The following is a 24,467-nucleotide window of genomic DNA, read 5'->3' as shown; positions in this document are numbered from 1 at the left end:
TACATTTATAACAGTACGGGCCTGATATTGTGCCCGGTATCGTTAAGCTGCCGGTGCTGGCGATGAAGATGTTTCAGTGAGACGAGCAATGGTGGTGGCGTTGCCTGTGAGACATTGCACGAGGGACATGAAATCCTTGGGATGGACGTGTATGACCTTAGGCGAGGACATGTAGATTACAACCGGACCATCTTTACTACTGTGGCGTGCCGATGGCTTCCTGATCTTGTGGGAGGTTTTCGCGATGTCGAGCAAGGCCGGTCGGGCACCTTGTAACGGCAGTGAGGTCCGGCGCTGGAAGGAAAGGTGATCTATGGCTTCCATAGGAGACGGTTGTAGTGGTATTCGATAATGAATAGGAGCTCTTTACGTGAAAGTATTTAAAGAACCAACTTGAATGCGTGGACTTTTCTAAATTCAATGCAATGGTTAAGGGTTGAGGACCAAAATTGAAGTGGCAAATCTTAAACGGAACAATGAGGTGAAGACACGTCGGCCTGATGGATATGACCTTGGATTTGATAAAGTCAAGTCAAAATTTTGATGTCCAAATCGCACGTCTTTAGAGTTTGTTATGTTTGACTTTGGCAATGTGAATGTTGTTCGAACAAATGCATGTCATCTCAAATCCTCTGTCATCTACAAGTCAAAAAAGGAAATGTCAAATGTGGTAAAAGAAAAATAGTGGAGGATGAGCAAATCAAACTTTAGAGGCATGAAGAAGTCAAGTTATAAGTGATTTAAAATCCGAAGAGAATTACTACTTCAACCATAGAATTATTAAAAGTGTACTTTTAATTGTCATAAAATATAATTAATAAAAAAACTCTTATTTATATTATACAAAATATCATTCTTTTAAAAAAATATTTAAATAATATCTGACTTATAATTTAATATTCAAAAATACCTTTTAATGAATGAATTAACATAATTAATTCCAATAAAATTCAAAACTAGGAGTTCACAAATTGAGACTGATAATTTCATCAGTGATTAAGGTGTTGATATTTAATATGTCAAGTCATTGCTGCACCATCAAGTTTACAACGAACAGATAGAACCAAATGGGTGACATATTTGAGACTAAAGTATTATGAAAAACTTGAAAAAACTGAAAGAAAAAATGCGATAGATTTGAAATTCAATACAAATATGTTCCCACTAATTAAAAAAATCAAAATGCAGATACCAAGTCAAAGAGGTTAAAATTCCTACCCCAGACTACTTTTCCTGCAGGTGTAACCAGACCAAGTTCACTCACATTAACAAATTATTTTTTATAACTTTCAAGTATCTTTTTCTTTTCTTAAAAAAATGCCAACATATGCATTTAGAGTACATGAGGTAAAAGTAAGTTGATTCATCCATCAATCCATCCTAAGTGTAGCTTCTTTAGTATACGTTCTATCAATCTATGTGGCTCCTCTGCTTCTATAGAATCTCTATTAAGATATATTGCTCTCTTATTTTCCAAAAACTTTGTCATCCTCCTCGAAAGAGTTTCTTAAGATAAATGAGAAGGTATAAAAGAATGAAGTAGGAGATAACATAAAAAGAATATTGGTAACTGAATAAGACAATCACGTTTCCAACAAGATGCATGTGTAATTGAAGGAACACAATCAAATCTCATATAGTTCAAGAACTAAATTCAGATACTTTTGCGCTTCCCAGATCGAATAACTCGGAACATTTCTACCTCAGCAACAGGTCTGACCTATAAAGACGAATAATAATGTTTAACTTAGTTTCTGACTGAAATAGTGATTATCAGAACATGCGAGATATTTTGAGGTGTTTGAATCTCTTATGCCGGTGAATGAAGGGAAAAAAAAGCATGTTAATTTCTGGCTAAAATAGTGATTATCAGAACATGCAATATATTTTGAGGCATTGAATCTCTTAATCCAGTGGATGAAGGAAAAAAAAAACATGTTGCAGACCATCAATAACAAAGGAAAAAAAGAAAAGAAAAATCATGTTAATCTCGAATATAGATATTTGGTAGCATGAGATTGTAAAATTACCTTAGGTAAAGGAACCTCCCATTTGCCAGCCTTCTCCTTCCTCTTTTGTTTAATAGTGTTGCTAAGGACCTAAAACAAAATATCATAAACAGGAAGGTAATGTAAATTACAAAATAAAAAAAAATGGAGCATTGCAACAAAACTGAGTGTGTGCACATGAAAGATTAGCAACCTTTGCTCTCGTTGTTGTATCACGATCCAAAAGATATGCAGGAAGAACTCCATCATGAACCTTATCATCCACTTTGCGTCTACTTGATGATTCCTCATGCATGGCAATCCTGGAAAGCAGCAAACCAGAAGCAGTTTGCTCAATTTTTGATTAATCTAACTGGCCAAGTTTTTTGTTTTTTTGCTTTAATTATTAAATATAAATGAAAAAATCCTATGATTTTCTAAAACCTCTTATTTTTCTCTTACATTGACAAAGCAATTTTTTTTCAAAACTGCAATCTTAACCCCACAAGCAAACATAAGTTTTCAAGAAATTAGCAAGTAACTTAGTTTCCCGCCACATCCAACGAAGTAGAAAGTATGAGTTTCTATAATTTTTTTACTTAAATTGAAATGACTATAACACAAACATGAATGCATAAACTAGGGAGATTCATAGGCGCTTACGTCTTCTTCATCAAAGCCTTTTCTGCATAACGCTTCTTAGCAAACATCTTTCCCTTAATTCCTAGAACCTGCAAAAATTACAAACCTATAAGACACCTCCACACCCACCGAAAATCCTTAAAATTAGGAGAAAATACTACAAGTTAAAAAAAATCCAACCTTTTTGGCGTAAGCAGACCGCTCGTGGACCACTCGAGCTTCCTTCTTCCGCTTCCGCTTGAAGTGATCCAGCAGGTAGCCATGGCGCTTCTGGTGAAGCTCGATGTAATCCCCTTGTGGCTAACAAGAGTAGTCCTACAGATCAACCATTTAACTAATCAAAGGGAACGCGAAGAAACAAAAGAACCTGACAATCGAGTAGGTAACTCACAATGTCGACAGTACAAGAAAGGAGCCCGGTCAAATCCTTAGAACTCAAACAGGGGAAGCCTTTTATCGAAGAGATCGGAAAGGGTATGGTGTCCCTTGGAACAGGTTAAACTTCTAAACCAGCCACTTTTATTAGCACGCGTCCGATTAGGATCCGATGGTGGTGAACACTCTCGCTAGCCACTTTTATTTGTAGTTAGTCGTTCATGTACAAGTTCGGTTTGCGGTAGGGGTGTAATAGCCAAGCCGAACTCCTGAACGTTTGAGTTTGATTTGTTTATAATCAAGTCGAGATCGAGCTTTATTTAACAAATATATTCATGGTTCATAAGTTTATTCAAACTTTTATCGAACCTAAACGAGTTTAATAAATATAAATTATAAATTTCAATGTTCATTAAAAACTAAATTATATATTTTAAAAAAATTATAATATTTTTATTAAAATTTATAATTTTATTCTGATAAATAAATTTAATATATTTATCTATATTTTTTATAAGTAGGGTGTAAAATATATAAATTTAATATCAAAATTATTATTTTTCATTTAAAAGTTGATTCATGAACTTAATTACGAACATGTTCACGAACTAACGAGCCAAATATTATGAAACTTAAATTTGATTTGTTTATCTTAACGAACTTCATTAAACGAGCTCAAACAAACTTTTATCGAATCGAACTTCGAATAATTCACGAGCGGCTTAATTCATTTACACCCTTAGTTTGTGGGCTCCAATTATAGAATGATTTATCGAGGTTCGAATAATATAAATTTTAAAATCTACAATTTATAGAAAAGTTGTAAAAGCTTAAAACCCTCGACTATAAATCGTATCAAACTTGTCTTTAACCTTCTAAAGACTGCTGCTAATGGTGTTCTTGCTAACGAACAAGTATTCAATAGCCGCGAGAAGAATTGGGTCAGATAGGGGAACCTATATTGTTCTTTCGGGTTTCTGCTGGAAGACAAGACTCAGCAAGCCAGGTAGTTGCAAGGCCAGTCTAACAAAAAATAACGCAACAGTTTAACGACTTAAACAAGACTGAGCGAAAAGAGTTCTAAGAGAGCAAGAGTGAGACACAGTCAGTCTGGATTCCAAGAATTTGGAATACTTTTCTGTGATCTGTACCTAAACTCCCGATCGCTTAATCGGCATCTTGGGTGGGTTCTGAGGTAGAGGCTTTCTTAGCTTTATGTGCCGTCACAGCTTTGTGAAATTCTTGCACGATGCTACTGTCTTTGAACTTGACTGCCACTGTGGTTAGGCCATCTTTTCCGTCCGCCGCACTGTTAACACAAGCGAAGGTGATTCCTTTCTTGTCCATGACGGTGAGGGACATGTCTGGGTAAAGGCTTGCATTCAAGATAAGTCTGAAATTGCCCTTGGCCCTCATCACAAGCCTCGCCTTTTCTGTATCCGATACTGAGACATTCAGTCTAAGTTCTCCCTTCCCCCTTTCCTTCCAGCCACCATCCGTGTACTCGAACATTATCGCATCGCCTGTGAAAACTGCTTCCTCATTTTCTTCACCTGTTTCTAGTGGGGCATCTTGCATTGAGTGTTTCACACTTTTAGAGGTATCTGGTGTAGCACTGAGTGACGGAGAGGAAGAAACCCAGTTTGTAGACCCAGTACCGAGACCAAAGTTTGTATCATCTTTGAAAGAAAAAGTAGCTCCAGCTGATGTTCCGAATGAGAATCCTTCCTTGGATAAGGATCCAAAGGACAAAGAACTTGAGAATCCAGTTCCTGTAAGCCCTGAAACAGAAGAACTGAAGGCAAAAGAAGAAGTTGAGAATCCAGTTCCAGTGAGCCCTGAAACAGAAGAACTGAAGGCAAAAGAAGAACTTGAGAATCCAGTTCCTGTAAGCCCTGAAACAGAAGAACTGAAGGCAAAAGAAGAAGTTGAGAATCCAGTTCCAGTGAGCCCTGAAAAGGCATTTTGGCTGCTAGATAATTGCTGGAACGAACTCAGAGGAGCGGCAGGTGCTGCTGCATCTTTGTGATCATTTTTCTCAACTTCTTCATTGCCTGCTTCAACTGCATTTTCAGCTTTCCCTCCGTTTTCCTGCTGGATCTCTTCAGCTTCCATCACGTTTTCTTCCTGCTGATCATCTTTTACAGATTCACCATTAGTTTTTTTCTCCCTGTCAATCCTTTCTGCTTTACTGGTTCCATCAGATTCGACTTCCTCCAGAGCAGGACCACCCTTCTTAGTGTCAACTGTGTCCGATAATGGTTCAGAAATTTTATCCAGTTTCTCACCATTCTCTTGTGTGCACCCAATTTTGTCAGAATTAACAGCAATTTCAGTTCCCTTAACATCTGCAACAACACTGTTCTCATTAGATTCATCTTGTTCTTGTTGTGCTGCAGTGTTATCAATTTTAGAAGACTCAGCGGAATTTTTTGCATCTGTACTGGCATTCGAAGAAGCAATTAGGCGGATTCCAGCAAAAGGGTTTGATGAATCAGCTGGTGCTGGCTGATTGCGTCGAACTTTCACAATTCTTCTGGTAGCCATGACTTCCTCACTGGCCTTTTTGAAAGTGCCTATCTCCATGTCAGGAGTATCATCATCTTGTTGATCATGGTCATCCTTGGTAAGCTGTCTTCCAGCAACTCTCTTCTTGGATGGAGCTAGGCCATTATCTGCCTCTCCCATTCTCACAAATCTGAGCTCGAACAATCCGGGTGAACTGAAAACCAGAAGCTTATATTAGCAAGTTGGAAGACAATCTTTTGTTACTAGTAAGTACATATTGTGAACAATGCTTACGCAGTTAACCAAAAATTGTTCTTAATAAATCACCCATGCAGAAGATAATTCTTCCTTTTCTTAAAAAGTAACAGTTTGTTCCCAATATTTCATCATGCATGCCAACAGAAACTTGATCTAACCAGCATTATGTTAAAAAGATCATCATCTCTCGTCTTTGACATCTATACCCCAACTAGCCAATATCCTTTGATCATGGTACAAATTGGAGCAACATTCTCTACTACAAGGGTAAGACAGTGTATATTGATTCTTCATAAGTGTATATTGATTCTTCATAACCTAGTTATTATTTGGAAATCTACCAATATTCCTGACAGTGGAAGCTTGCCACACTACGACAACCTTTCCTCTGAGAAAAGCTTCAACCGGTTTTTCTTTCCAAAAATTCAGGATAAGCTATAAAAGAGAAATATGTATATGCAAGTTCAGATTGTCGATGCATTAAAATGTAGTCGATGCATTCATAAGTTCTTAGACTCTCAGCTCGCAAAGGCTAAAAACTAGGAGTGAAAAAAATTGACAATATCAGGTTGTTATAAGAACAGAGAAAATTTATGAATGTGTGTCAGCAACTTTAACAGAGGTCTCTAGAACAATATTCTCTCTGTATTTTTCTTCATACGCCTTATCTCATTCATAAGCTCCTATGATTGTTATACTTAATAATTTTTAATATTAATTATTCACTTCTATTATTTCAGATACATTCTTTTATTGTCAATAAAAATTTTCACTTTTAACTTTAAAATATCATGAGAAATTGGTTAGCAACTAGCAATAAGAACTTTTCTATTTATTTCAGGTTTTGTGAAAAAAGAATATACCAACATGTTTTGTCTTATTTTGCAACTTTTGTCAGTTATTCATTTATCAAAGAGTATTTTGGATACCAATTTTCGGATCACTTGGATATGCATGATGATGTTTCTCTAAGCACACTATAATTTTAATTCACAAGGATCATTCTGAACTTGTAAGTTTTGAGCACTAGTTGTATTGAAGAGGAAACACATTTGAAATATGGTTTTCATATTGAGTTACAAGATCAAGTAGTTTGCTTGCAAAACTTAAAGCAACTTCAACTGTTAAACAGAGAGATCTGGTCCAGTTTATTGTCAGGTGGTCAAGAGGAAGGGAAAAAAAAAAGAAGATAAGATAATAGAGGCAAATTGACAAAAGACAGGATTGGACAAACTAATTTGTTGATAAAATTTGAGGTTAAGTTGTATTATATAATGGATCAAATTAAAGAGTTTATATTAAATAAACTTTTTATTAGACAAGAGATACATATTGATGAAGATATTAGTATTACAGCAGATAATGAATGATTGAAAAAAAAAAGGAGCTTCTATAGTCCTATGTGATCATTGTATGCCCCTTAGGCTAAGAAAAAAAATTATATAAGGATGTGGTACTACCTTGTCATGCTTTATGGATCGAAGTGTTTGGGTATTTAGGAAGCGGCAAGTGCAAAATGTTAATGTATCAAGGTGAGAATGCTAACATGGGTGCAAAGAGTAAAAAAAAAAAGATAAAAATATTCAAGAGTTTAGTTCTACTAGCTTGTAAAATGAGAAAATAAATTGAGATGTTATTAATATATTTGAAGGCAAACAATAGATTTTATAAGTAAAAGAGTTAAACAATTAAAGTGGCAGATGTAAGAAAAAAAAAACAAGGAAATACCAATCAATGTAATAAAACATATTTTAATGGATTTAAAGCATAACAGAGAAGGTATTTAATCTAAAAGAACAAAAAACATAAATGACAGAAAAACATCATATCAGCAGAAAATAAAGAACGCTACAAAGAAAGTAGAAAGAAAATGAAGAATAAAGAAATCCAAAGAGGATAGTCATATGATTACACGTTTAAATTAGTGTTCTTGATGAAGCACTCACATAAGATAAAGCATATCAAATTAGCATTCACATGACTGTGGCTGGGTTGTCACTCCATATTAGCAGAGGTACAATGCAGCTTTGGTACAACCCAAAAGGCCCATAAATGAGGAGGGACTCTCTATGCATTTCAAAATTACTAGCCATTTAGGATGACCGATGACGATATCACCTAGTTATCTGAACACCAATGACCACCATAAATGTTCATATGAGAATAATGTGGATATCCTGCCTCAACCTACCAACAATATTTTGTGTAGTGGCTCTGTGGCTGTAAGCACATGTGTGAGGACATCATCAATATTTAGACAAATACAATATTTCCTGTGCTTGGATAACGGAATAGCCCTTTGTATTTGGGTTGTTAAGCACAGATTAATTGGTGAATGGATTTATTTAAATGTGATCTCAACTAGGAATCCACAGAGAATTTACGTAGAGATTGATGGGCTTGAGGATAAAAAAAAAATGTATTTGTAATTGATTGATGCAAATAAAAGACAAAGCAAGAGGTGGTACGAAGGATTTTATATATTTTTCACCGCTTGATAAAAAAACTCCTCTTCAAGTGGATGTCTTAATTAGATCAAACCATGTCAAGTCCTCAGTGTCTGGATTAAATTTCCTAGCAACAGCTACAAGAAAAATGAAGCACCTAATGAAAAAAACGAATCAACCACCTAACTCCATAGAATAATGACTCACAGCACCAGATAGCTCAAGCATACTATCCCAAGGATCATTCCTCGGAATCGCAGGCTAAAACCCTAAAACACAAGCATCACTCAGGAGCTAGATCCAGATCGTGAGCTCACCCAAATATTCAACAAACCAAGTCCAGATTCCGATACTACGACTACATAAAAAGGTTCACAATCTCATTTATCATCCAATGAAGAACAAATTCTTTTGCGACGAAACCAGTGAACCGAAAATAGAGAAGGGATTCATCACCTCGAAGAGTGGCAGAAGAGAGGCAGTGACACGAGGAAGGTACCGTAAGCTGGATCGTTCTCCAATCAATCGCCGTACGTGCCGTCTCGAGAGCGAGCGGTGCCCAAAACGCCGAGAGGGGGAACGAATTAAGAAATATGTAATTTTCTTCTCTTCGACGAATAAATCTATTTTTTTTATTATTAATTATTAGGAGTTGGAATAATCCTGGAGTTGACCTAATTAATCCTGGCCGTTAATTCGAAAGACAGGATGGGAAAAAGGGAGCAAGGGAATAAGAGAGGAAAGAAACAAATTAACTGGAATTTTTTTAATTAAAAATTACTATAATATTATTCTTTTATCCAAAAAGAATGCCTTTATTTCTAAAAAAAATATCTTTAATTTTAGTAAGTTTTGAAATAGAAAGAACTTTCGGCTTTTTACTTAAAATAAGGGGTCATGTTTTTTTATTTATCAAAACGAGCACCTTAATTTTAAAATTATCAAAAAGAATATTAAAAATAGTATTATTTTCTTCTTACCTCTTACGTTAATATCCTACATCCCCTCTTTCTGTTTTCCAATACATCTCCTGATGACCTTGATATAAGAAAATATCAAACTCACGCTGGGCCTAACGTAAGAAAATATTAGACTCATGTTCGTCCAACGTTGGACCTGATATAAGAAAATATCAAACCCACGCAAGGACTTATATGGAAAATATCAAACACACTGAGCCTAATATGAAAAATATCAGGCCCAGAGTGGGCCTGATACACTGGACATGATGTGAAAAAATATCAGATTCATACTGGGTCTGATATGAAAAATATCAAGCCTAGAACGAGCCTGATATGGGATCATATCAGGTCCAGATTGGATCTGATATGAAAAAATATTATGTTCTTTTTAATCATGAAGAGAGGGGATGTATTGGAAAACAACGAGAGAGAAGAGGAATTTAGAAGGTTGACGGGAGGACTAGTAAGAAAATAATATTATTTTTGATATTCTTTTTGATAGTTTTGAAATTAGGATGTTTTATTGGATAAATAAGAAAATAATGACAGATCTTTTTGATAAAAAGTCAAAAACTAAAAAAACAAAAAAACTTTTACTTGAAAAGAGATGTACTCTATGCACCTAACCTAATTCGATTGGGCTGCCTTCGAGTATGTCAAACCATGAAGGAGATATTGGAATGAATGCATTCTACCGAATTGAAAAAATATATTGTGGTAAGTCTTATACCATTTTCTTTTACAATTGAGAAAGTTAATTAGTAAAATAACTTTTTGTTTATAGAGTAATTCGAGTTTCCTCTTACTTGCCGCAACTCAAAATCCAAACCACCAAGAAAAAGGTCCCTCCTTACCCCACCTCATTTTCTTTGCGACTCATCTACTCCAAGTCTCCAACTACCTTGAGAAGTCTCAACCTCTTGCAAGTAAACCCTTGGAAAAGGCTAAGTACATCTCCATGCACACCACAAATTTGCAATTCTCTTCCTCCTCCATTTACAAGCATGGCATCTTCTTCCTGTATTTCAAGGAATATCAATTGATGATAAGATAGTTGGAAGGAGTCGATCGACAAATGGCTGACCTTGCAATGAGATACATATAGTCATGGAAGGATAAACACTCCACACAATAAGTGAGAAGTGCAATGATCTATTCATGCTAGACTTCTTTCGAATGAGACTAGTTCATATCATGCTTAAAGTTACTTATCATCAAATTTTTACTGCAAAATGAATGTTATGCCAATTCACATAAGATTGATTTAATTACCATATCTATCGACTCAATGAAATTCAATAACTCCTTGTTTGAGATCATACAAATGACGATACCGACAAACACAACAACCCACATCCTTCCCTATCTGATACCTCACTTGTTGAATTTACATCTTTAAGCAAAGTATTTTCCATGCAAATTTATCGTAATGGCAAAATTTCACATCTATTTATAGTCACTTGACTACAAAATAGCTTTCCATAGCCACTTAGACTACAAATTTTACTTTTTTTAGTTTTAGTTTTGATGTAAGAAATAGCTTCTCTTGCAAATTTAAGTACTTCTTCCGTGTACGAACCAATGTTATCTGAACCAATGTAACTCGGTGATGCACAAAAATTTAGATTTCTACATATCAATGAGTCCTCTTAGTATCGAAGAGAAATATGCTAATAACACTTACAACCTTAACAATATTTGGTAAGCAATTAAAGAGGGAGTTAGTGATATAGTTGAACATGAAAGATTTCTGACAAATCCGGACATTTTTGGATATCAGAAAAATAATGAAGTTGTGAATTCTTCTCGAGGAATATGCTTATTTTCATCCAAAAAAAATATTTGGTAAGCAACTACTTGATAGGGTCACAATTATTTACTAATTTTTCGCTTTGTCTCTGAATTTAACTAATATCTTTAATCATTTTGAGGTCCAGAGTATTTCACTTTAGCATTTCTCATGTTCAACATCTTCATTGACAATAAGCATATTCCTCGAGAAGAATTCACAACTTGATTCTTTTTCTGATATCCAAAAATGTCAGGATTTGTCAGAAATCTTTCATGTTCAACTATATCACTAACTCCCTCTTTAATGAAAGAGAAGGTGATTTTGCTTACCTCGAATAGGTGATTTTACTTACCCACGCTCCTCATCACCGGCCCCACAAAGAGATGAAGCTAACTCTCTCTTTAAGTGCTACTGCAATGCTGTGATATATATAGAGAGCGGCATACACACATACAAAGAAAACTACCGCATTCATTATAATGCAAAGAGATGCACCTCTTGCTTGACAGCCTTGGTGTTGTATATCTAATATCCGTCATTTAGACACATGATTCAATGCATCCAACACATTTTTCATGCGAAAAAATTCAAATAGGTAAGCAAATTAGTTGATTAAAGGGGTGTGCATTATGACAAAGACAACAGTAATGGCAAAATGTGCCATGAGAACAAGTAACTATCTTCTTACCCTCAAATCTTAGAAGCAAATGTGAGACCTTCCTTTGTCAGCTGTTCAAGGTCTGGAACTGCAGGTTGCAGCCTTGCCAACTTGGCAATGGCCGTGTTCTCCTCTGGAGATCCACCCTCCAGGAAAGCCCCCAGTAACTTCCCCTCCTTAATCCAGTAAGACCCAAATTTTGGCTTTGATGATGCAGGGTCATTGTCGCCAAATATGACAGTTTCTCCCACATTGTCTCCATAGAATTGCCATGAGAGATCGAATGAGCGGGAGTAGAAGTAGGGGAGGTAATCATAGTCATCAGTTACTTTACCTTCCTCGATTGCCTTGATTGCCTGTATGATAACAAATGGATTGAGATAAGAAGGTTAACAGCTTAAAGAAAAGAAACATAGATTGATTGCAATGCTAAGTCTCCACCTTCACAGCCTGCTCTGCTGATTTCCTGGCATGATCCACATGCTCCACTCTTCGTGTTTCGTTGTATAGCTTTAAAGGGAAGGTAGCTACGTCGCCCACAGCGTACACTCCACCAACACTTGTTTGAAAGAAAGCATCAGTCTGCAGCACAAAGATCATATGATGCCCGAGATGATAATGTAAGTGCAAAAGATTTGAATTGTCGTAGCAAAGTTAAGAGAATGGATGTCTGGAAGTTGAGAATTCATTAATTACCATTCAGCAGTGAAAGAAAATTTGAAGTAATAAAACAACATGCTCTTATAACTTTCAAAGTGAAAAATTACCCTAATTCCACCCTTCTCTTCTTCAACTTGGCCTTTGAACAATTTTGTCAGAGGTCGTCCACCAACACCAACTATTACAATATCAGCAGCGAGCGCTCTTCCATCCTTCAACTTGACTGATGTTACCTGTTAATAATAAAGATACCATCAAATGCCTGATAACCAATAATTGCCTGACTGTGAAAGGGTGGATTATGCAAAAGAATAAAACCATACATCCCCATTGGTGTCAGAATCAAATCCAACAACTAGTGTGCCCTTGTCTATCTTGACCCCCTTGTTTGCATAATCACTTTCATAGAAAGCAGCGATTTCTGGAGTGAATAGCCTTGGCACTGCAATAAGAAAGAGAGATTAAATAAAAAATATGACAACTATCTCTCAGGATGACAACAGATTCAATATATGTTAGTCTACCTCCAATAGCAAAAGGCCTTTAATTCATGATATGTTCATTTGTAAGCATCCTAGAGGTGCCTTGTCAACAATTAAAAGGACTAATTCTAATAAAAATAATTAATTCTAGAGATAAGTTAGGGAATGGCTAATTCTAAAGAAAATAAAGGTTCTACTAATAATAAAATAACTTATTCTAAGTAAATGACTTATATTAAGTAAAATAAAGCTAAACAATTTAAGTTGAAAGATTGATTTGGATAAATCCTTTTTCAGGGTACTACCAATTGGGTACTTGAATTGACCAAAGATAATCTTTTTTGCGTCTTGTACTTCCACATCTATGTAGTTAATTTTTATTTTGTGCACAAAAAAGAGAAGTTAATAGAAAAATATAGGTCATGAACATACTGCACCAGGGTTCAGGATACACCATAGTGACATCGAAGTTGTTTATCTTCATCGCAGCACTAAGTTCAAGCCCAATGTATCCACCACCAACAATGACAGCCTTCCCATTCTTCTTTGCTTGGATGGCTGCCACAAGCTTGTCAGCATCATCAATTTCCCTCATGTAGAATATATTGTTAGCATCTGCTCCAGGCGTACCAAAATCGGAGAGATTTATGACCTGCAAATAAAACATGAGAAAATCAGCATATCTCTTAATGCAGCTTGAACTTGGAAAAAGGATCCAAATATTAGAAGACAAAGTTCATCCATCTTACAGTGGAACCAGTGGCTATAATCAAAATGTCATATGTGAAGATTGCACCAGCTGCACTGGTCAAAGTCTTGGAAGCAAGATCAGCTTTTACAATTTCAGTGCTGAGGATCAGTTCTATCCCTGCATCCAAAACAAATACGTGAAATTTCAGAATCATGACACCTTGTTCAATTTGTTTCATTTTCTATTACAATCTACAGCAAAATCCATTAGACAAGCACAAGTGACTGAATCAATGACTATTATTAAACACAAGAGAATATAAGTTTCAGTAGAAGCAAGTAATTGCCTTGATCCGGATGTAGTTTAGAGCATGAGGGGAATTAAGGAGAGGGAAGGGGGCATTTTCGTCATTGCACATTTTTGAGGGTTTGTTGTATTAAAGGATGCACTGTTGATCTTGAGAGGAGGAGATTTTTGGCCGCCGCCAGCTTCGCACAGGGGGGTCTCCTCCATGCTCACTGTCGCCGCCTTCTCTCATCGGCAGGCTCCTCCGGGGGCTTCTTCTTCTGCGCACCCCGTCGCCGCTTCCAGGGAGGCCGGCTGACGTCGACTTCCTCGAGGACGCCTCTATTGTCCTTTTCGTTGACGCTGGCCAGATCTGAGGACCGTAGTCCTCCTCTTTTCCTCACACGCGCCGACCAGCCTCTACTCCTCCTCCCCTGTGACGAACGCCGCGTCGTCGGCTGTTTCTCCGCGCCTAGACTCTAAACTCTCTTCGATGGCTCGATCGCCTAGCTCACGTGCGCCGACGACCTCGCGCCGCTACCCTATCGTCGAACATCACAGGCGACCTCCCTCCTCAGCCAGTGCTCTACACCAGCAACACCCTCCACCGGCAGCCCCTTTCGCCGGTCCTTCTCCCTCAGTGTCGGCCACCACTGCCATTGCAGCCACCCCCAGCAGCTGTCACCGCCACCTCCGCCGACCCCAGCGCCCGATGCCACCTTCAGCCCCCGACTACGCTTCCTGCGGCCACCACCAACACGCGCCGCTACTGCCAGTGCGCGTCGCCGCCCCCGATGGGCATCGCCTCAGCCTCTTGAGGCCACCGCCACCACCATCGCAACCGCCGCCCGTGGCTGTCATTGTCGCCAATAGCGGCTGTCGCCGCCTCCGCCCACCCCAGCGCCTGATGTCACTGCCAGCCGCCGACCACTGTGAGCCGAGGTTGTAGTCGGACAGTGCGTCGTCCTACGGATCCATATCACCTCCGGCTCCGAGCCACTTGAGCCAGCTACTCATCGGGCGGACATTTATCTACTGTTCAGGGTCGCGACGACTCGGTTAGTATCTCGATCAGCTCATCCACCTATCCGAGGGCGCCCCCCCCCCCCAGGGTACGTTCTCGTACTCCTTATTCATGCATTTATTTCTCTATTATTATCTAGCTGCTCATATGTTCGCAGGACCTACCTCGAGCATCGAGGTACCAGGGATCGGGGCAACCCGGTCGCTGGCTGCAGGTGTCGTTGACCAGAAGATTTCTGACAGCCTGACCAACGCAGAAGACAGCTCACCACTGGGTCATGGGGATGTGGTCAACCTTCCAGACACGTCATGCCGGCAGGTCCGTCTTCTCAGCTTCCCGACAGGATCAAATTGGCGTCGTCTGTGGGAACGCACCTGGTCTGGAACGTAAAGACGGACGACTCGGAAAGCTCTGTCATCCTCATAGCCTTGATGGGTTTCGACGAGTATATCGTATCCTCCTCACTCCACGAGTATTCGAGAGTCGAGAAATTGAGTCAAAACCTCTGCTGGTCGGCAGGTCAGTTTTTCAATTATATTCTCTTTCGGTCATAGAATTTATCATAGTTTCTCGAGCAAGAACTCCCGTGCCAATCGGCCGGGTTTTCATCATATACGAGCCACCGGCTCGATGTCGAAGACCCCGTGTCGATCGGCCGGGCGTATATTATCCGAGTCATCGGCTCGATGTCGAAGACCCCGTGCCAATCGGCCGAGCGTATATTATCCGAGCCACGGACTCGATGTCGAAGACCCCGTGCTGATCGACCGGGCGTATATTATCCGAGCCACCGGCTCGATGTCGAAGACCCCGTGCCAATCGGTCGGGCGTATATTATCCGAGTCACCGTGCCGATCGATCGGGTGTATATTATCTGAGCCACAGGTTCGATGTCGAAGACCCCGTGCCGATCGGCCGGGCGTATATTATCCGAGCCACGGACTCAATGTCGAAGACCCCGTGCCGATCGGCCGGGCGTATATTATCCGAGCCATCGGCTCGATGTCGAAGACCTCGTGCCGATCGACCGGGCGTATATTATCCGAGCCACGACCTCGACGTCGGAGACCCCGTGCCGATCGGCCGGGCGTATATTATCCGAGCCACCGGCTCGACGTTGAAGACCCCGTGCTGATCGGCCGGACGTATATTATCCGAGCCACGGACTCGATGTCGAAGACCCCGTGCCAATCGGTCGGGCGTATATTATCCGAGCCACCGGCTCGATGTCGAAGACCCCGTGCCGATCGGCCGGGCGTATATTATCCGAGCCACCGGCTCGATGTCGAAGACCCCGTGCCGATCGGCCGGGCGTATATTATCCGAGCCACCGGCTCGATGTCGAAGACCCCGTGCCGATCGGCCGGGCGTATATTATCCGAGCCACCGGCTCGATGTCGAAGACCCCGTGCCGATCGGCCGAGCGTATATTATCCGAGCCACCGGCTCGATGTCGAAGACCCCGTGCCGATCAACCGGGCGTATATTATCCGAGCCACCGGCTCAATGTCGAAGACCCCGTACCGATCGACCGGGCGTATATTATCTGAGCTGCGGGCTCATTGTTGAAGACCGTCGAGCGGCGACGTTAAACTCTAGAGTCGGACCGGGGACTATAAAAACTCCGGCTTGAAGAGTGTCGAGCGGCGACGTTAAACTCTAGAGTCGACCCGGCAACTATAAAAACCCCGGCTTGAAGACCGTCGAGCGGCGACGTTAAACTCTAGAGTTGAACCGGCGACTATAAAAACTCCGGCTTGAAAACCGTCGAGCGGCGACGTTAAACTCTAGAGTTGAACCGACAACTATAAAAACCCCGGCTTGAAGACCGTCGAGCGGCGACGTTAAACCCCAGAGTCGAACCAGCGACTATAAAACACCGGCTGCACAGACTAGTGTATCGGATATCCTATCTCCCTCGTTCGGGGTCGAGTGATCGTCACTGGTCTCGGACCAGCTTTGGATATTTTATATCTCCCGTTCGGAGTCGAGCAGTCTTCACGAGCATCTATTTCCCCGGTTCGGGGTCGAGCGATCGTCACTGGCCTCTGACCAGCATATCAGATTTTCTATCTCCCCCGTTCGGGGTCGAGCAGTCTTCGCGAGCATCTATCTCCCCCGTTCGAGGTTGAGCAGTCTTCGCGAGCATCTATCTCCCCCGTTCGGGGTTGAGCAGTTTTATCGGATATTTTATCTCCCCCAATCGGGATCAAGCGGCCTTCACTGGTCTCGGATCAGCTTCAGATATTTGATCTCCCCCGTTCGGGGTCGAGCGTTCTTCACTGGTCTTAGACCAGTTTCAGATATTCTATCTCTTTCATTCGGGGTTGAGTGGTCGTAAGATATTTGATCTCCCCCGTTCGAGGTCGAGCGTGGTTCTTCACTGGTCTCGAACCAATTTCAGATATTCTATCTCCCTCATTCGGGGTTGAGCGGTCGTCAGATATTTTATCTCCCCCGTTCAGGGTCGAGAGTTCTTCACTGGTCTCGGACCAGTTTCAGATATTCTATCTCCTTCATTCGGGGTTGAGCGGTCGTCAGATATTTTATCTCCCCCGTTCGGGGTCGAGCGTTCTTGACTGGTCTCGGACCAGTTTCAGATATTCTATCTCCCACATTCGGGGTTGAGCGGTCGTCAGATATTTTATCTCCCCCGTTCGGGGTCGAGCGTTCTTCACTGGTTTCGGACCAGTTTCAGATATTCTATCTCCCTCATTCGGAGTCGAGCGATTGTCAGATATTCTATCTCCCCCGTTCGGGGTCAAGCGTTCTTCACTGGTCTCGGACCAGTTTATCATAGCATCTATCTCCCCCGTTCGAGGTCGAGCGGTCTTCACTTGTCTCGGACCAGCTTCGGATATTTTATCTCCCCCGTTCGGGGTCGAGTAGTCTTCACGAATATTTATCCCCCCCGTTCGGGGTCGAGCAGTCTTCACGAGCATCTATCTCACCTGTTCGGGGTCGAGCTATCTCCGAGGGTCGCGGACAAGAGTATCTCCACTAGTTTCGGACCAGAATGTCTCATAGGTTAGGCGCCCGTTCGGCTCACTACTTTCGCTTTCATGCGCCTTCGACTAACGGGCTACACTTCAGTTCGATACACGTGCGATGCGCCCGTTCGGCTCATTACTTTCGATGCGCCTTCGACTCACGAACTACACTCCAGTTCGGTTCACGCGCGATGTGCCCGTTCAGCTCACGACTTTTAGCCTCCGTTCGCATTCGATTTCACAAGCTATGCTCCCGCTCAATTTTCAGGCTCCACGTCTGCCCAGCGCTGCTTTGCCTCTCGCTCGGTCTCCCGTTCGCGTTTCACGGCAATCCGAGCGGTAGTTTATGATCGCTCAGTCGTCCGTTCGGCCACACTTAAATCACTTCGTCCAACGCTCGACATTCTCGCGATGGTCTAGTCAGCATCTTACGGTCGACCGGTCGACACTCTTCGCGGTCGCGTGCTTGGCATCGCTCATTCGCTCGACATCCTCCCACTCAGCGTTACTCGATTGCCGGGTCAGCATTTTACGATCACCCGATTAGTCATTCTCCGAGCCGCTAGGTCAACACTCGCGTAGCCATCCAACCGGTATCGCTTGGCGACCCGTTCAGTCGCACGCTCGATACTACTTAAGTCCCTTGCTCGACATCGCCAAAGCTACCCATTCGACGTAATAAGACGAGTCCGATGATCTGATTTCACGTTTGGTAGACTGTCCAATCAGTCGGACATGCGCCTCCTTCGACTAGACTTGAAGGGGAGGCTTGTGAGAGGGTTTGTTGTATTAAAGGATGCACTGTTCATCTTGAGAGGAGGAGATTTTTGGCCGCCGCCAGCTTCGCACAGGGGGGGCTCCTCCATGCTCACTGTCGCCACCTTCTCTCGCCGGCAGGCTCCTCTGGGGGCTTCTTCTTCTGCGCACCCGTCGCCACCTCCAAGGAGGCCGGCCGGCGTCGACTTCCTCGAGGACGCCTCTATTGTCCTTTTCGTTGACGCTGTCTAGATCTGAGGACCGTAATCCTCCTCTTTTCCTCACACGCGCTGGCCAACCTCTACTCCTCCTCCTCCCTTGTGACGAACGCCGCGTCATCGGTTGTTTCTCCGTGCCTAGACTCTAAACTCTCTTCAATGGCTCGATTGCCTAGCTCACGTGCGTCGACGACCTCGCGGCGCTACCCTATCGTCGAACATCACAGGCGACCTCCCTCCTCAGCCAGTGCTCTACACCAATAGCACCCTCCACCGGCAGCCCCTTTCGCCGGTCCTTCTCCCTCAGTGCCGGCCGCCACTGCCATCGCAGCCACCCCCAGCGGCTGTCACCGCCGCGTCCGCCGATCCCAGCGCCCGATGCCACCTTCAGCCGCCGACTACGCTTCCTGCGGCCACCACCAGCACGCGCCGCTGTCGCCAGTGCGCGTCACCGCCCCCGATGGGCATCGCCTCAGCCTCTTGAGGCCACCACCACCACCATCGCAGCGGCCGCCCGTGGCTATCATCGTCGCCGCCTCCGCCCACCCCAGCGCCTGATGTCACCGCTAGCCGGCGACCACAACTCCGGTGACCACCACAGTCGTCATGCTTCGAGTAGTCGCCGTCCGAGTGCTCAGGTATCATACTATGCCTATATTCCGGTCTGCAAGCCGATGGAATGTTCGGCCTTCGCGCCGTTGTTGTATTCCGGTCTTCGTGTCCCTACTCCGGCCTACGAGCCGAGGTTGTAGTCGGACAGTGCGTCGTTCTACGGATCCATATCGCGTCCGGCTCCGAGCCACTGGAGCCCGCTACTCACCGGGCGGACATTTATCTACAGTTCAAGGTCGCGACAACTCGGTCAGTATCCCGATCAGCTCATCCACCTATCCGAGGGCGCTCCCTCGGGGCCAGGGTACGTTCTCGTACTCCTTATTCATGCATTTATTTCTCTATTATTATCTGGCTGCTCATATGTTCGCGGGACCTACCTCGAGCATTGAGGTACCAGGGATCGGGGCAACCCGGTCGCTGGCTGCAGGTGTCGTTGACCAGAAGACTTCTGACAGCCTGGTCAACGCAGAAGATAGCTCACCACTGGGTCATGGGGATGCGGTCAACCTTCCAGACACGTCACGCCAGCAGGTCCGTCTTCTCAGCTTCCCGACAGGATCATGCCTGATTAGCATACTTTTTTTTTCCTTTCACAGTATTTCTTTTGGTTAAGCAACAAATTCATCTTCTGTTTTGTGTTTTACTTTTTCAGGAGGGAGGGGAGGGGAACGTTACAAACATTAATATACAAATAGCTAGATAGCCAAGACTTAACTCACATCTATAAGTTCCACAATGATGTAAAAGCACACAAATCATGACATGCATACTGACCCTTTTCTGAGTACCATTCCGGAAGCAGTCTTTCCCCTCCACTTCCAACACAAACATGAAAGCCTGGGAGCCTTGCAGCACCTGTGAAATTCACGTTTAATTGACAACAAGGACAAGAAAATGATTAAGCATGAAAAAACACATTAGTCTGGAAACTATCAATCTACCTTGTGACCATCAGACATAATGAGTCTAAAACAAGATAGCATTAAGTAACATTGAATACAAGAGAAATGAAGAAACCATCTCTACAATTCCTTTAAGTTAAATACACACAGATTCAGTACAAGGCACAAGGATGTCAGCTCTTTAATCGACAAGCATCAATGTGGTAACCCAGTAGTTTAATCAATTTGGTTTAGATATGTCACAGCCACAGGTATTTAATTTGCATTAGTCTTTTTGGGAGAATAAGTAAGAAGTCTTGAGAATGTAATGGGTCTCATATGCTTGATATGATTTCATGTGACTACTTTGCTAAAAGGGATTACACAAGTAAGATCAAATGATTCAGGTTCATATATGAAACAATGTATGGGTTTTAGCTTTTAGACAATTCTTATTATACTAACTGAACTCATGTTCAAAATACTGTTTCTGTACAAGTAATAGAACCATAACACTATATGATATGTCAATACCTGTCCGTAATTTACCCAATCATGCAAAATTTGCTGTGAAGAAAATTTAATGTTTTAACTAAAACTTCAGCAGAAATACTAATTTCCAATATATTTAGAAGATATGTAGATATTAGCCTGAACAACCTAATGCAAACAGGGTTGGTTGGTTCCATTTATTTAAGTGATCAAAATGTGAGGTTGATTGTAAAAAGGACTCTTATTATGTAATTGGATCTATCAACTGAGTCATTTCATTATCCTCAGCTCTAATGATTGTGCACGACCTACCCTGAGGGAAGAGATATGCCTTGCTAAGCGCTGGGCGTTCATAAGGAGCCACCTGCAATATGACATCAGGTAAAAACTACTTAGGTAACAAAGGTACATTAAATATGGAAATTTTACATTAAATATGGAAAATTGTTGAATATAACAACAAAAATAAGGATCATTGAAGATATGTGATTCATTTTGAAATGTGAATAAAAAAAACATGTCCAAAGGAAAAATATTGGTGAAGTACAGAGATTTAAGAACAAATATACAGTCAGTAATATTCTTCTAATTTTGCAAAATAATTATAAACAAAGGAGACTCAGGTGAAATTAAAATATTTCGGTTTTGTCTCTCACTCGATGGAAATCTACAATTCCACATAGATGCACAACTAAAGCAATTCAAAATTAGAGAAATTAATCAAGGCCAGATTTGCCACTTGGATATGGAAGATAAATTAACAGCACTCAGCAGCACATGAACACAAATTTACTTTGCTAGAATAGTGATAACCATGAAGACAACAAAACTTCTTTTGTGACAAGCACTCAACCATCTATGATAGCCGGAAACGTCCACACACCAATGAGCAACCTTTGAACTTGTTTTCATCACGAACTTGACACCTTTGTTTTTTTTTTACTATCAAAGTATCATCGTTGTACTCTTGATGTGACCTGCTCTCTACCTAAAATTCAAAAGGGCCAAGAATGGCCATTGGATATTGCAGCTCAAACAACTTCTCTCATTTCTGTCATTTTCACCACCTTGGCTTCATCTTTGTTTTGTTTTCCTCACACATTGGGCATGTTTCACAATTAATATCATTGACTATCTCTCATATCTTCCAAGTATTGTTGACGGTTGTACAGCTTCTACCATGACATCTCTGTCAGATACCTCATTATTTAGGTGCAGAAGAATCTTCAGGGCATCAAAGTCATCTAGGAAAATTTGATTCTATTCTCAGTTCGATTTGAAGACTGTAGACCCAACCACTAGGGACAACTAAGGACTGAAACAAGAGAATAAAATTTTTGAAGATAGAAACAACAGGATTGATAGTACTCCAGATAATAAACCTTCCTTGTTGGCAATCATGTGAAACAACTAGCAATTAATCAAGCAATAGGAATCACAAAAAACATACTATCAGAAAACAGAACATGACCATACCGCCTCTTTTGAGATGATTGCTAATTCTCCTGGATTGAGGCCATGCTTTGCAAATTCTCTAGCAGCGTATCCCTGAAAATTAGAACAATACATCAAAGGAATATAATACCAAAGAGTTCAAATATTCTGGACTGTCTTCTCCCTTCAAAGAATTTCAACTTTATGTCCATAGAGAGGCCAAAATCAGTGTCCTTAAGCCAACCACTGATTACAACATCTTGTTTAAGAAGGGGAAGGCGGAGGCAATGTTAGTTCTAATTGTATCTGTTAAACGAAAAAACAAATGAATATTTAATCAAATTGCCTTTTTTTTGAAAGACCATTTTGTGCGCTTCTGTCCGATCGTACCCTACATGTTAGCATCCCCAAACCCAAATACGTTCTCCACCCAAACAGATGTAATCTGCTCTACTGTCTGTCTACCTCCAGTCTCTTCATTTTTCTTTCCAGAACACGATGATTGGGAGGGATTTCTTTGTGCGATGATTGGTCTCCGATCATATTTAGACATAGGTGAAACAAACAGGATAAAAACACCAAGAGCCAAGATGAGGATTTTGGAAATTTATCTTCCCACAAAGCAAACAAGCATTAAGGCATCAAGAAGACGATCTCACCGCCGCAACGCCGCCGCCGAGGATGACGTACTTGAAATGCTTCTCCGCCATGGACGATGACCTCCGCTCGAGCGATCGGAAAGGTTGAACGCGAGTGATCTGTCGAGACCTTGACCATCGGCTCGGTATATAAAGGAGGCAGTGGATTGGGCTGGCGATGACCGACGTCAGCAATCGCATCAGGCGATCGTACAAACCGGACCGGAACAGACCGCTACCGCTAGACGATATAGGGATTGGGTTGTGATTATGATTAGGGATTTCTATAATTTTGTTAATAATTTCACACATTAAACATAAAAGTTTTTCATAGTTTTTAATGAATTTAAAATAAATATCGGTAAAGTAGAGAAAAATTCATAATCAGAATCACGACTTTGCAAGCAATCCCTCATCATAAAAAATTTTGTTTCCACTCTCTGTATTTAAAGTATTACTTGTTTCAACTCTCTCATACAAATATTGTTACCTAAATTGCCCCTCAAATTTTTTAGGTATAAAAAGTCTAAAAACGAGTATATTTCCAGTTAAATTCAGCACTTTACACTAAAATCTAGTACTTTATGCTAGAATCGAGTATATTTTCTATCAAAATTAACCCTCATAATTTTTTCGGTACAAATAGTCTAAAAATGAGTATAATTCCTATTAAATTCAGCGCATTAAACTAGATTTGAGTATATTTTCTATTAAATTGAGCACGATTTTTTTTCTTAATATAATTCCTTATAAATTCAGCATCATTTACTATTTAAAAAAATCTAGTATATTTTTCATCAAATTAAGTACCATTTAAAGAAAATCTAGTATATTTTTCATCGAAAAAAGAATCGTACCCAATTTGATAGAAAATATACTAGATTCTAATTTAATGTACTGAATTTAAGAGGAATTATACTAATTTTTAGACTTTTTATACCTAAAAGTATCATAAGCAATTAGGTAAATATATTTTATTAGGATGAAAATCTAGTATATTTTTCATCCAATTAAGTACTATTTAAAGAAAATCTAGTATATTTTTCATCCAATTGAGGTGAAAAAGAATCGTACTGAATTTGATAGAAAATATACTAGATTCTAATTTAATATACTGAATTTAAGAGGAATTATACTGATTTTTGGACTTTTTATACCAAAAAGTATCATGGGCAATTAGGTAAATATGTTTGACTAGGGAGTGGAAACAAAGATTTTTATGGATGGGAACTGCATGTAAAGATTTGTTTGTCAAAAGGGACTGCATGCAAATTTACCCTAAAATTATTATATTATTACTCTTTCCAATTCTCTTCTCTCTTATAAAATATTGGTTTCAATGAATCAGCACCAAGTTAATATTAATTGTTGGTTTCATTTATTGATCATGTCCGATAGTCGAGTCGACGGGCGCTGAGGACGTGGCGCTCGCTACTGTCTTCAGATGACTTCTAAGATGACGTGGACCTCCGGTGAATCTGCAACAAAGTCGAGCCAAGAAGGGGTTCCCGACGATGATCCTCCGACGCTCAAGTCAGGCACCGGTAAAATAAAGTGGAAGCAGAGTAACGTCATCTTAGAAGTCATCTGAAGACAGCAGCGAGCACCACGTCCCCAGCGCCCGTCGACTCGATTCTCGGACAGGATTATTTATTATTAGTACTGGTTTCA

The 24,467-nt window shown here is 41.0% G+C and overlaps 3 protein-coding genes across 4 annotated transcripts; all 3 read right to left on the bottom strand.

Annotated features, from left to right (window-relative positions):
* Positions 1-1,584: 1,584 nt before the first annotated feature.
* Positions 1,585-3,604, bottom strand: LOC122010945 (ribosome biogenesis protein NSA2 homolog). The gene is made up of 6 exons (XM_042567406.1): positions 3,599-3,604; positions 2,811-2,930; positions 2,652-2,719; positions 2,203-2,311; positions 2,031-2,099; positions 1,585-1,720 (listed from the first exon to the last, which is right to left on the bottom strand). The coding sequence occupies exons 1-6, from the start codon at positions 3,602-3,604 to the stop codon at positions 1,655-1,657; spliced, it is 438 nt and encodes a 145-aa protein (XP_042423340.1). The 3' UTR covers positions 1,585-1,654.
* A 395-nt stretch (positions 3,605-3,999) lies between these two features.
* Positions 4,000-8,827, bottom strand: LOC122009393 (nuclear pore complex protein NUP50B-like). The gene is made up of 2 exons (XM_042565525.1): positions 8,675-8,827; positions 4,000-5,727 (listed from the first exon to the last, which is right to left on the bottom strand). The coding sequence occupies exon 2, from the start codon at positions 5,691-5,693 to the stop codon at positions 4,173-4,175; it is 1,521 nt and encodes a 506-aa protein (XP_042421459.1). The 5' UTR covers positions 5,694-5,727; positions 8,675-8,827; the 3' UTR covers positions 4,000-4,172.
* A 1,151-nt stretch (positions 8,828-9,978) lies between these two features.
* On the bottom strand, positions 9,979-22,919 carry LOC122009392 (monodehydroascorbate reductase 3, cytosolic-like). Of its 2 annotated transcripts, XM_042565524.1 has the most exons (11): positions 22,818-22,912; positions 22,201-22,272; positions 21,037-21,088; positions 20,126-20,206; positions 13,522-13,640; positions 13,205-13,424; positions 12,614-12,732; positions 12,398-12,523; positions 12,072-12,212; positions 11,661-11,986; positions 9,979-10,198 (listed from the first exon to the last, which is right to left on the bottom strand). In XM_042565524.1, exons 1-10 carry the CDS (start codon positions 22,866-22,868, stop codon positions 11,663-11,665), a joined length of 1,305 nt encoding a protein of 434 aa, XP_042421458.1. In that variant the 5' UTR covers positions 22,869-22,912; the 3' UTR covers positions 9,979-10,198; positions 11,661-11,662. The 2 variants fall into 2 exon arrangements, with proteins under 2 accessions (XP_042421458.1, XP_042421457.1); XM_042565523.1 differs by lacking the exon at positions 9,979-10,198 and having other exon boundaries at positions 11,524-11,986; positions 22,818-22,919.
* Between the last annotated feature and the right edge of the window lie 1,548 nt (positions 22,920-24,467).

This window comes from Zingiber officinale, chromosome 8A (assembly GCF_018446385.1).
Source record: "Zingiber officinale cultivar Zhangliang chromosome 8A, Zo_v1.1, whole genome shotgun sequence".
NCBI classification, from domain to species: domain Eukaryota; kingdom Viridiplantae; phylum Streptophyta; class Magnoliopsida; order Zingiberales; family Zingiberaceae; genus Zingiber; species Zingiber officinale.
Note: the sequence above shows the minus strand (reverse complement) of the source record. Positions and strands in the feature narration are given on the sequence as shown.